Raw genomic sequence first — 11,178 nt, 5'->3', positions numbered from 1 at the left:
GATTGTTCAGTGTGGAGGAGGCTCAGGGGAGACCTCACTGCACTGTACAACTTCCTGAAGGGAGGCTGTGATGAAAAGGGGTCTGGCCTCTTCTCCCAGGCAAACAGTAGGACCCGAGGAGTTGTACCAGAGGAGGTTTAGGTTGGACATGAGGAGAAACTTTTTCTCTCAGAGGGTGGTCAGGCGCTGCAATGGCTGCACAGGGAGGTGGTGGAGTCACCATCCATAGCAGTGTTCAAGAGGCGTCTGGATGAGGAGCTGTGAGAGATGGTTTAGTGCTTGTGGTACTGATAGGAATGGGAGGGAGGTTGGACTGGATGATCTTGCAGGTTGTTGCGATTCTATGACAGCACAGATCCAACTCTCCTTGGTGGTGAGAACATGACCCAGCGACGCAGCAGCACAGGACCTCAAACAGCAGCTGCACATTCACCACTTTTAACCCAAACTGCTTTATCCAAGAGCAGCCCCGGAGCCAGGCCCCATTCCCCAGCAAAGCAACACATGCCAGGGAGCCAGGGCAGAGCCAAAGCAGCCAGGAGAGCACCCGGAGCCCTCCTGCACCTCCCGCAGGGCTGGCCTTGCTCTGCAGGCACACAGCCCGGCTCGCAGCCTTGACACGAAGCTCAGAAGGGAGACAACCATTGTAATGAGTCTGGATGACAGTTTTATGAAAAGGGCAGGATACAAGCCCATGAAAAGCTGTCCTGCTGGCTGAGAGCCCCGTGAAGAATTGCTTTTGTAGTTTTGTTTTCCAGCTTTCTATCTGCCCCTGCGTTTGCTACCGTGGCCAGATGCTTAATAGAATAATGGTAATAAAGCTACAGCGAGCTGAAGTGGTCTTAAAAATTGCCAGAGATGACCTTGACAAGACAAAACATGAAGCAGCCTGGAGAAAAGTGAGGGGAAGATGTGAAAGGTAAGTACGAGCTGGCTATCTGAGACTACAGCTGGATGGCTCAGCAAGCAAAAATAAAGCCACAAACGTCACCCCATACAAAACAGACTCGTGTTGATTTAATTTGCTTACAAAACCAGATACAGCGATCACAAGTTTCAACAGGAAGAATAAACATGTTTCAAAATGTATTATTGCTAAGAAAGCAGGCGCTTCCCCCACACCACCAATCTATGCTTTTCAGAATGCAGCCTGAGCTCAGCTGCACGGCTTTGGGTGCAGCATCCACCGTGCTGACAGCCTCCCCCCACCTTCAGGGAGCCAGAAGTCCAAAATATAACTAGAGATTCTGCCACGTGTTCCACCAAGAGCTGGGGAACCAAAAGCAAAATTCCTCTAGGCAGGGATTGGCATAATCTGACAGCAGACAGGAAATCTGCATTTCCATCCATCCCTTCCTATGGAGAAGGGATTGCCCCACACAGCTGCCATTCCCTGTGGTCACACGAGGTCTCCCAGCTCAGCCCAGCTGGGATTTCTTCAGCAAGGACATGAGCGTGATGCTACCCACTGCAGAAGATCCCAGGACAAAGGCTGGCTGAGGAATTTAGAAAATATTAAGGAGCTCAGCCCCAAAAGAATAAAAATAAATGCAAATACGGACATTCTTCCTGAGAGTTTTAAAATGTTCATCAAAAATATATTTCTATTTGCATGTAAACATTCCCCTGCCACCCTCACAGCACAAATCGCTGCAATGCTGTGCCAGTGCACAACAGCCAGGAAGGGGGAGCTGTGCTTTACTCTGCTGCACATCATTAGCCACTGAGAAGCAAAACAGCACTGAAGGGTGAAGAGCAGCAACTTCGCCATCCTCCCCGCATCAGCTGTCTCCAGAGAGAGCGACTTTGAAGCTGATTTCTCACAGATGGGATCCCTTGAAATGCAGACTTCTCATCAGACAAAATAGCAAATGGTACAGCGTTTTTTTACAGCATTAAATATTTAAAGTCAGCTCGGAGGAATGACTGATAAAACAACCAAATACCACTTTCCCCACTTAGTGGTATGAAAGCACGGCCTGATTTCTCCCACCCCTCTGGTTCAAGCAGCCCCCGCCGACCTCTGCATGCCAGCAGGACGTGGCTGTGCTCTGAATGCAGCCCATCCAAAGCACCACAAACACAGCCACCTGCTGAGGTGTGAGCTCACATCGGAGCACAGCGTGTGCCAACCCCCCAGCCCTGCTCCCAGCCTTGTTTCAAGGTTTTGGGAGAGCTGCTCCAAGCAGCGAGGCCAGCGCTCAGGTCTGCCACGCAGCCCTGCTGTGCAGGAAGAGCCTCAGCTGCTGAGCTCCAGATCCCCTTCCCCAGGGCAGGGAAGGATGCAGATGGGGCTTTGTCTCCTCGCAGTCACACTAGGCTGAGTTCCCCAGCACTGCCTGCACCAGCAGACACTGCTGCTCGCTCTCCTGCCATCCCTGCTCCGTGTTGCCATCAGCACATTTGTAATACATGAGCTGAGCTCCCATAGCACAGTTATGCCGCGCAGTTCTGGCCAGCCTGGCAGAAAGAGGAGGACGCAGGGAACTCTCTCCTACAATATCTGCCATGAAAACCACCCTTGGTTTTGTTCCTATTGTTTCCACACCAGAAGAGAGGAACATTTCCCAGAGTCAAAATCTGCTGTTTCCCAATTCTATAGCCATTTTGCTGCCCGTTCTCCCCTGCTCATGCACTCGCCACAGAAGCCAGATGACTTGGCTCATCTGTAATTAAGCATTTGTTGGGCATCAGTGTGGGCTCATTTCCTGATACATTTCCTCTAGCAAAGTCTCAGCTAGATTCATGTCCTCCCCCTTGACCAGTTACTCAAAGTTCTCCATGATTCACAGCTATGTCTCACAGTTTCTAGAATACTAATGAGAGAACTGTTGATTTATTGAAGCCCTGATATTTCACCACTGGATTAAACAGTCTATAAAGTATATTTGGACACATTACAGGATTAGAAGAATCCACCTGGGAACTTCACTTCCTCCTCCCTCCACTCTCTTGTAAAGAGACTTTATTTCAAGGGCACAGCACAAAGACAGAGATGGCTGGGTATCACCAAAACCCACCGTACCATTAGAGAGACTGCACAGCCCCCAGCTATCATCTCTCCAGGTCCTGTGCCCAGAGTCGAGGGCTGAAAACATCAAGTCCCACCTTTCAGTAACGGTACACTTTAATTTGTCTGTTTTCATCCAGCCCTAGCTGAAGTAGGCTGGAGCTGCTGGCAGGGGGCTTCTCTGCGCCTGGGAAGAGAGGTCTGACAGCTGGGTTAAGGAAAAGCATGGCTTACACAAGAGATTAGCAGGCATGAGCACAGCCAGGAGACAGGGCAGGTACTGAGGGGCAGGAACCAGCCTCATACACACGTGCTGCCTTCAGCCCTCTGCATCCAAGTCAAATGGAATTAAAGGGGGATTATGGAATTCAAAGGAGCGCTGCGCTCAGGACAGCGTGTGCTATCAGAGGGCCTGAGGGATTTGCTGCTAATATCAGTGTACACTGCAAAGGAGATACTTCCAGCCCCACATAATGCTGTTACAACACAAACCTGGAAACATTCCCATTAGGTTTCACTCACTTATACGTCTCCAAATTGAGTTAGACAGGGCAACTCCACCAGGGAGCCCAGGGCCTCCCTGCACAGCCGTGTGGCCACCTCACCTTGCAAGTCACAGCTGCCACACACAGCTTTGGCTGTGCTCATGGCTTCCTCACACCAGGCTGCCTGTATCAACTGCACCAACCGCATGGCTACAGCAGCAGGCAAAATTCTCACATTACTGTCTCCAACTGTTGTGTTTCACAACACAACTGGGAGAAGGGAAGGAGAATCTCTCAGGTAAGCACAGCTCAAAGATGGAAAAACCAGGTCACTCGTGCTCCAACTGCTAAACAACATTCTTTTGCAGAACTGGACACTAAAATAGAGGCTAAGGCTTCAAAATTGCTGTTCAATCCTTTAGTGGCTCCTGATTCATTCACCTCCCACTGTTTCCTCCTGCCTGCTGCAGGAAGCTGGACTACAATTAGAGACCAGACCCAGGCAAAAGATACATCCTTGAATCACTCTTGAAGTCTTCTAGCCATTTCTTGTTGGTCTCAATCATTCCTTGAATACTCATCTTGTCTGACTCACGGCTCTGGAACACGCGCATCTGCTCACTGTTGGGAGAGAAAAAGACAGAAGTGGGAAACGGGCTTAGACAGAAACAAACTCAGAGATGAGAAAAAGCATAGCTAAAGAAAGAGCCAAGGTTAACAAGCAACCTCTTCTGAGCTCTAACTGTTCTGCACAGCCACATCACGAAGGAGAGCTGGAGCAGCAACAGCCCCCCCATCCCACCTAGCTGCTGTCCTTCCTTCAGCCTGCGTAGCATCAGAAAGGCTCAGCTGGCAGGCAGCCTGCAGTGTCACCCCTCCAGTGACACTTGCCACAGCAGAGCCAGCCAGAGTTCTGCCTGGAGACAGCTGGCACCCTTGGATTCTGCTCCTGAGATCAGTGTTAGCTGCACAAGTCTGGCTTCTGAAATAAAGCTGCTGTCTCAAGGCATGTGGCAGTGAGTAACCAATGGTATCTAATTTATCTTCTTAATATTTAATTTGCTTCACTGAACAAGTAGGTAAGAAACAAAATCACCTAATTTAAAACTTATTCCAGGCAAATAAAGGCAATACAACGAAAAAAAGAACACTCAAAAAGACACTCACCTTGCAGGTACATATCCCAGCTTGTTGTCTGAAGGACCAGAACTTCCACTGGATGATGGGAACCCACCTGGGAAACAAACATTAAATACATTAAATACACAATTTAGTGAGGGTCCCCCCTCACCGAAAAAATCAACAGGCTTTATAATCTGAATGCATCTGCTTTCCTGTTATGGACACGCCATCCCTACAAGTGGAGCCATCTGCCAAGAGCTCAGTGTTGTTATAAAGGAAGCTGAGATGGTGAACCCTATCTCCAATCCACAGGAGGCTGCTGCAAGATCTGGATTCCTTTTTGCTCATTTTTCTTAATAACTTTTCTCCTGTGTATGTCAGAGGCCAAACTTTTCTAGAGGCAGGATAACATGGTTGGACATAGATTGTACTACCAGGAATGAGGTTCTCGTTCTTGATCTTATTAGCACTACTCTCAACAGCAGTACAGGTTGGCATGATGAGCTGATTAGAACATGCAGCACTGAAATCAGAAGTCGTAAGCAAACAGTGAGATGGAGTAAGGACAGGAGACCTACCTGGAAAGTACTTGTGCCACTTCTCTGCCAGGAAACGGTCCACCGACTGCCCAGCCACGAAGGAGCGGCTGGAGTTCAGCCCAGTGCCCCAGGCCCACTGGTGAGGCACAGACAGCCCAGCAGAGGGCCTCGAGGAGGCACCTGCCTGCAAGCCTGCCAAGGTGGAATACGTAGAAAGAGGAATGCTGTCACAGGGAACCTGCAGGGGCACCTGTGTTGAAGTCAGGAGCGGAGGCTGGAGGGTGTTCAGAGAGCTCAGAACGCCAAGGACCCCATTCAGCTCGTTGGTGATGTGCTGCACAGAGTTTGTCAAGTACTGGATCTTGTCCTGCTGTAGGGCAATCTGCACCTCTGTTCGCAGGTCAGCTAGCAGAGGAGAGAAGGGAAAAAAGGAATCACTGGAAAGGTGAGGGAGACACCGTCTCCTTATCAGGACTCACTTTGTGCTGCGCCACAGTGAGCTGAGTTTGATCAGTCTCTGCTCACAGACAGAGCACCAGAGACAAAGATTAATTTTAAAGGAACAGAAGGCAAATAGCACAGGCAGCAGACATGGGAAACTGCACCAACTTCTCCTGACAGAGATGTGAGGAGGAAGCCTGGACACTGACAGAGCATGACAGCTCCGTAGCAGCAGAGAAGGAACAGCTGAAGCCATGTTTTACACTCCACAGTAAAAATAAGGGTAGATTTAAGAGGCAAGTTCATGCACAGATTCCATCCCTCTCATACACCACTACAGGCAGGAAATAAGTTTTTCAAGCCAAGTGTTACATACAGAGCAGTCTCAGTCATAAATAGCAAAGCTGCCTTAGACTGAAATGAGTACAAACAGGAACAGCCTTACAGACAACTGAGAGGCAAAAGGGAAAGCCAGACACTGCCAAAAACATTGAGCACAGAGTATCAAACCAGTCAGAAACTTACACTTTGGCAAATGTACGTTTGCACTGGATATACTGTTTGTGTCCTCAGAGCTGCTGAGATCAAAAGTCACCATCTTCTTGCATGCAACACTCTTTAGCGTATCTTCATCTGAAAGCTGGTAAGGGAAACATTGCAAATAAAACCTGCTTTCTGTCTCTGCAACAGCAAAGCCATTGGACTACTGCTTACAGCTCATCTACGCAGGCAGGACTGCATGGTCAGGCACAGAACAGGTGAAAAGAGAGTCTTGCGACTCCAACAGCAATGTTTGAAAAGTAAAGAGACTGTGTGGCCTCTGAAAGAAGCACGTGCATTCACTGGAGGCCAAATTTAACAGCTGCATGAACCAGCCCTTCCAGGCAGAAGTCAAAATGTTCTGTGCATCAAATATGCCTTATAGCTCTTGCAGGTTGGGTCATCTCTTTGCACCAACAGAAAGTGCTCGGCCACCAGAAGTCTTCTGCATTCACATCTACACTGCTGCTCTAAGGCCACATGCTCACAAGCAGAGCTGGACAGATTCCAAGGTCTGTCCTGAACAGGAAAGTAAAGTGGATTCCACCTCACACGAGGTGACCTGCCCTCGTTCTCTCTAGGCAAAAATCATGCCGATTTTTCAGGTTGCTTTCTGGGTCATATGCTTAATGCTGAGTCCAGATGCCATCAGCAAAGGGAAATACTTGCCATCTTGCCCAAGTCACAGACAGTTAATAAAATATCTAACAATTCTAACTGGAGTTCAGTTTATATTGTAATCTGCATATCAGCGTTAACATAGATTTGCTTCTGATCTAAGAAGCTTTGAGGGCTCATTTAGCAGATTTTTTTCCAACCAACTCAAACCCTGATGCCAGTAGCCTTGACTGGCAAGCTGCAATCATGGGACAAACTCTCCATCTCAAACCTCAGACCTGGTGAATCATGTGCACCACAGTCATTCTCTCCAGCTCTTTGTCTCGCCTACTCTCTCCCACTCTTCTCACAGACCCATCAGTCTGCTCTCAAAGCACAACACAGCCAAAAGCTCTGCAGAGACTCCTGCCTATGGGAGGAGGCCAACAGCTCTGCAAACTGGGAGCACAGCTGGGCAGGTCCAAGCAGGATGCTTGTGCTTACCTCCTCCAACAAGGATGACTCCAGCTGGCTTAGCTTCTCTTCCTTCTTCTTCAGCAGCACCTGTCCTTTCCGCATAGCCGACTTCATCTTGTCCAGCTGCTTGGCTTCCTGCAGTGGACCAAACAGCAATGCCAAGGAGGAAAATTACCCAAGAACAACAGGAAATTATCTACTTTAGTGGTCACGGTGATTTTCACCATCTCATTTCTACTTGGCACAAGAAATCATGCTGCTGGATTTAAACTGCTCCCAAGTCCCGCAGAGCAACAAAAAGGAATGTGCAGAAGGGAAAGAACAAGGCTAAGGCAACATCGCTCCACGGAAAAAGGGGTGTCACTTCCTAATCCTGCATCCAACAGTCGACAGCTTTGCAGCAAAAATCTGCAAATAGGAGTGCTCTGTCAATGAAGGAAATGAAGACCTTTTCCCTGTCTTTGGTTGATGTATCAGCAGAACTGACAAGTACTCAGGGATCCGTTTTCAAGCAAGAGCGAAGCTGCTGCAGAGCTACAACTGTGAGCCTGTCCCTGCTGATGGGATGGATGCCTGCCAGTGCTCAGTGACTCACCTCTTCCAGGTTCTTGCGCATTCCCTCCAGGAGCTGAGAGTTGTCAGGATCTTGCACCACCTCCTGTGCTTTCTGCACATCTTGGTGCCACTGCTGCTTTGCAGCTTTCAGTGCTGTGTGTCTTTTCCTCATGGAGTGGGTCTGACGCACCAGGAATTCCTTGGCTTTTCTGATGGAGATTCCTTCAGCAGAGATGTAGCTCCTGACTCTGTAAGAAACAGGTACAATTCTGGCCTTCTGTGCTGGCCTTTCCATCCAGCAAGCCTCATGCAGATCCCTCCCAAAATAAACTGTATGTGCAATGCATATAAAACTCAAGCAAAAACATCTGCTTCTAAAACCCAAGGAAAAAAAAAAAAACCAAACACAAGAGAACCACATTTTCTGAAGTAGCTGGTACACAGATACTCACTGATCAAACTGGAAGTTGCTGTCTTCATGGTTTTGAGAAGGCGGGGAAGCAGGATCTCTGGATGAATGCTGAAGAGTGGAAACGTTTCAAACACTGATAGATACACACAAGAAAATTGAACCCCAGGATCCCATTAGAATCAAATTAGGGGCAAAAATGGATGTCTGGATGACATCACTGTATTATTGCCCTGATCCAAGACCAGTGCTGGGGATATTTTGTTGTGTGATATTTTAAGTAAGAGACATTTCCATCTCCCACTCAAGTCCTGCTTTTGACTTCAAGGGCACTCAGGCATCCCACGCTCCTTTTCCCCTAATAATAGGCAGAAAGCAACAAGGAGTACAAAACATTGATGTCTTCTGGCAAAGAAGAATGCATCAACGCATCTGAAACGAGCTTAGGCAGAAAGAGCCAAGGCTGGAATTTTCACAAAGTTACAGCCTCAGATCTCACGAGGCAAATGCCTTTGCAGACAGCTCTACTCACAGCATGAATAGTTTCTCTCAGGTCTTCAACATGGAGCTCAGCTTTCCTTCTGGGAGACTCCGCACTTTCTTCTGCCTCCAATTCTTTCAAAGTCTCCTGCTTGCTCCTGACAGCTGCCTCAAGCTCACTGCCACATGAAAAGGCAACAATGGCAGCAATTCATTAGACTGCAGGTCCTCCTAGCCCAGTAAACTACCAGCAAGTGTCCAAAGCAACCTCCAGATTCCAGACAGGAAAGGGCCAGACATGAAAGACAAGTGGGAACACAGAAATATGCTGACGACAAGGATTCACAACAGCTTACAGCTGCTGTCTCATACAGTTTTTTTCCCCACATACAGGAATAAATACAAATAAGAGACTTCATATAGCAGTTTGCAGATACAGACTTCTATACCCAGGGCTGGGGTACATCAGACAGTAGCAAAGCAGTTTGACAACGACCATTAAGACAGCCTACTGCCACTGCTCTTAGGCACAGCTGAACTGCTCGTGCAACACCTGCAGACAACACCAGTAACCAGGTAGATTTTGAGCACTAGAGGAAATCTCTCTCACACACACACACACCTGATACGCTTCTGCAGCCTCTGGCTTCGAGTCTGCAGCAAATCCACCTGGGCCTCCAGCTCAGCTTTCTGGTCCTGGAGCTCCTCAAGAGCCTTACGCAGTTGCCAGATGGACTCAAGAAGGTTGGTGTGCTCCTTCCGATTCTCCTCCAGGCGGAGTTGAGAAGCTAAAGCAGCTTCCTGGTAACAAACAAACAAAAAATCTCTCAGGCTTCCCTGACAATGGAGTGAATGCACACTGCATGCAAGAGACTTCTGCTATCTGCACAGTTCATGGGAGGCCCCAGAGCTACAAACACACATCACACGTCAATCCCAGGGGAACAAGACTGCCTGCTCTTTTTGGGAAATACCTCTGAGCTAACCAAACTCCCAGCAGGAAGATTCTCCAGGTCAAGCCAAAGGGGCAGGAGGGAACTTGCAAACTCACAGTTTAGAAAACAACATAGCTTTCATTTTTTAAGCCATGGTTCTAGTGCGTTCCCCTTCCCATCCCCAAAACCAAAGCAGCACAGATCCCTTGAAGAACCAAGGCATACATACATCTCTTTCTCGCTCAGTCCGTCTGTCTTCATCTAGCAGCTGCTGCTTTTTCCTTCTCAGAGACTCCTCCTAGACACAGCAGAAAAAGCAGAACTATCAGAACATAGAGATACCAGTAGAGGAGACTGCTGATGCTCAACAACACTTGAAATACAGAGCCTAATTTTCAAGATAATTCAAGATTACCTGAACACTGATCTCTGTTTTGCTTCATCCCATCCTGTAAGTGACAGAATTCATATACTGCCTCCCAAAACAGAGGAGCACTGCCAAGGCACTGACTTTCACCACAAATACCACTAACTGTGAGACTGTGCTACTAAGAACACTTAGCCCTCACGACAGAAGTTTTATCTTGAAACCTGGTAACTTGGGTGGCAAATACAACCCAGACAGGAAGCAGCCAGGGGAGCAGCTCAGGCAAGGAAATGTCTCAAGCCCAACACAGCTGACTCACCTGGCTAAGAAGCTGCACTGATCTTGCTTTAATGTTCCTTGCACGTATTTCAAGCTCATTTTCTGAATCCTGGAGTCTTCTTTCCTGCACAGAAATGTCAACTTAAAGAGTGAATGGCACAAGCTCCTCACCCACCAGGCAGAGCTCTGCCACCAGGAGAGAATGACCTGCCACTTGTATTTCTGTTGGCTACAGAGGGTGGCGGATGCACGGAGGTGTCGCAGTACCCAAGCAGCCAAGTCCCAAACTGCCAAGCAGGGTTCTGCTCACCTTCTCCCCATGCCTGTGCTGCAGTGCAGTCAGACGTTCATCCAGCTCTGCCTGCAGAGTTTTCACCTCCGCTTCATGGAGCTGTCGGAGGCGAGCCATCTCACCTCGCAGGCCTTCCAACAGCTCTGCTCTTTGCTTTCTTTCCTGTCACAGAATACAAACGAGAAAAGGCGGCCGAGTGAAACCCTTCAGCAAGCCATGAACACAAAGGACACACGCTCTGTATAACCAGCTCATCACACAACATGTCCTTAGCAAATAACAATTTCAGCAAGATTAAAGCCTGCTGCTTGTAGGCACAATATCATTATGAAGACGGCTCAGGAAAGAAGAAATGACCCATGATAGGGCTTTGTCATACACTGCTGACTGTGTGACAGGAAGCTTTCCAGAACAGGCAACTACAAAACCATCAAAAAGCTTCTCTAAATACAGAAGTCCACAAATGCACGTGGAAGTTGCTTGCACAGAATGCTTCGACAGGTTAACCTCATAACCTGAGCCTCAGTTTGCTTTACACAGCAGCAAAAGCACTAAAACGAATGAGATGCCCCAGTTCTAGGAGTGGCTGAGATAAGCAGAGCTGGCAAGCAGCAGTGCCAGCCCAGGTACAATCCAGCTGACCAACAGTG

At 48.4% G+C, this 11,178-nt stretch overlaps 1 protein-coding gene across 4 annotated transcripts in view; it reads right to left on the bottom strand.

The window, feature by feature from the left end:
- Positions 1-995: 995 nt before the first annotated feature.
- The window catches only part of CEP164 (centrosomal protein 164), a 37,585-nt gene continuing 27,402 nt past the window's right edge, over positions 996-11,178 (bottom strand). For all 4 annotated transcript variants that reach the window (XM_042882527.1, XM_042882530.1, XM_042882529.1 and 1 more), the window contains 13 exons: positions 10,547-10,690; positions 10,277-10,360; positions 9,820-9,888; positions 9,278-9,456; positions 8,708-8,834; positions 8,219-8,286; positions 7,807-8,014; positions 7,239-7,346; positions 6,123-6,237; positions 5,196-5,561; positions 4,663-4,729; positions 4,009-4,116; positions 996-3,211 (listed from right to left, as the gene is read on the bottom strand). In XM_042882527.1, the coding sequence (XP_042738461.1) occupies positions 3,112-3,211; positions 4,009-4,116; positions 4,663-4,729; positions 5,196-5,561; positions 6,123-6,237; positions 7,239-7,346; positions 7,807-8,014; positions 8,219-8,286; positions 8,708-8,834; positions 9,278-9,456; positions 9,820-9,888; positions 10,277-10,360; positions 10,547-10,690 (1,743 nt within the window). In that variant the 3' untranslated portion in view covers positions 996-3,111. The remainder of the gene's footprint in view (positions 3,212-4,008; positions 4,117-4,662; positions 4,730-5,195; positions 5,562-6,122; positions 6,238-7,238; positions 7,347-7,806; positions 8,015-8,218; positions 8,287-8,707; positions 8,835-9,277; positions 9,457-9,819; positions 9,889-10,276; positions 10,361-10,546; positions 10,691-11,178) is intronic.

This window comes from Lagopus leucura, unplaced genomic scaffold (assembly GCF_019238085.1).
Source record: "Lagopus leucura isolate 7727_CA_CO unplaced genomic scaffold, USGS_WTPT01 Super-Scaffold_100034, whole genome shotgun sequence".
Taxonomy (NCBI): Eukaryota; Metazoa; Chordata; class Aves; order Galliformes; family Phasianidae; genus Lagopus; species Lagopus leucura.
This window is presented reverse-complemented; position numbering and strand designations above follow the sequence as displayed.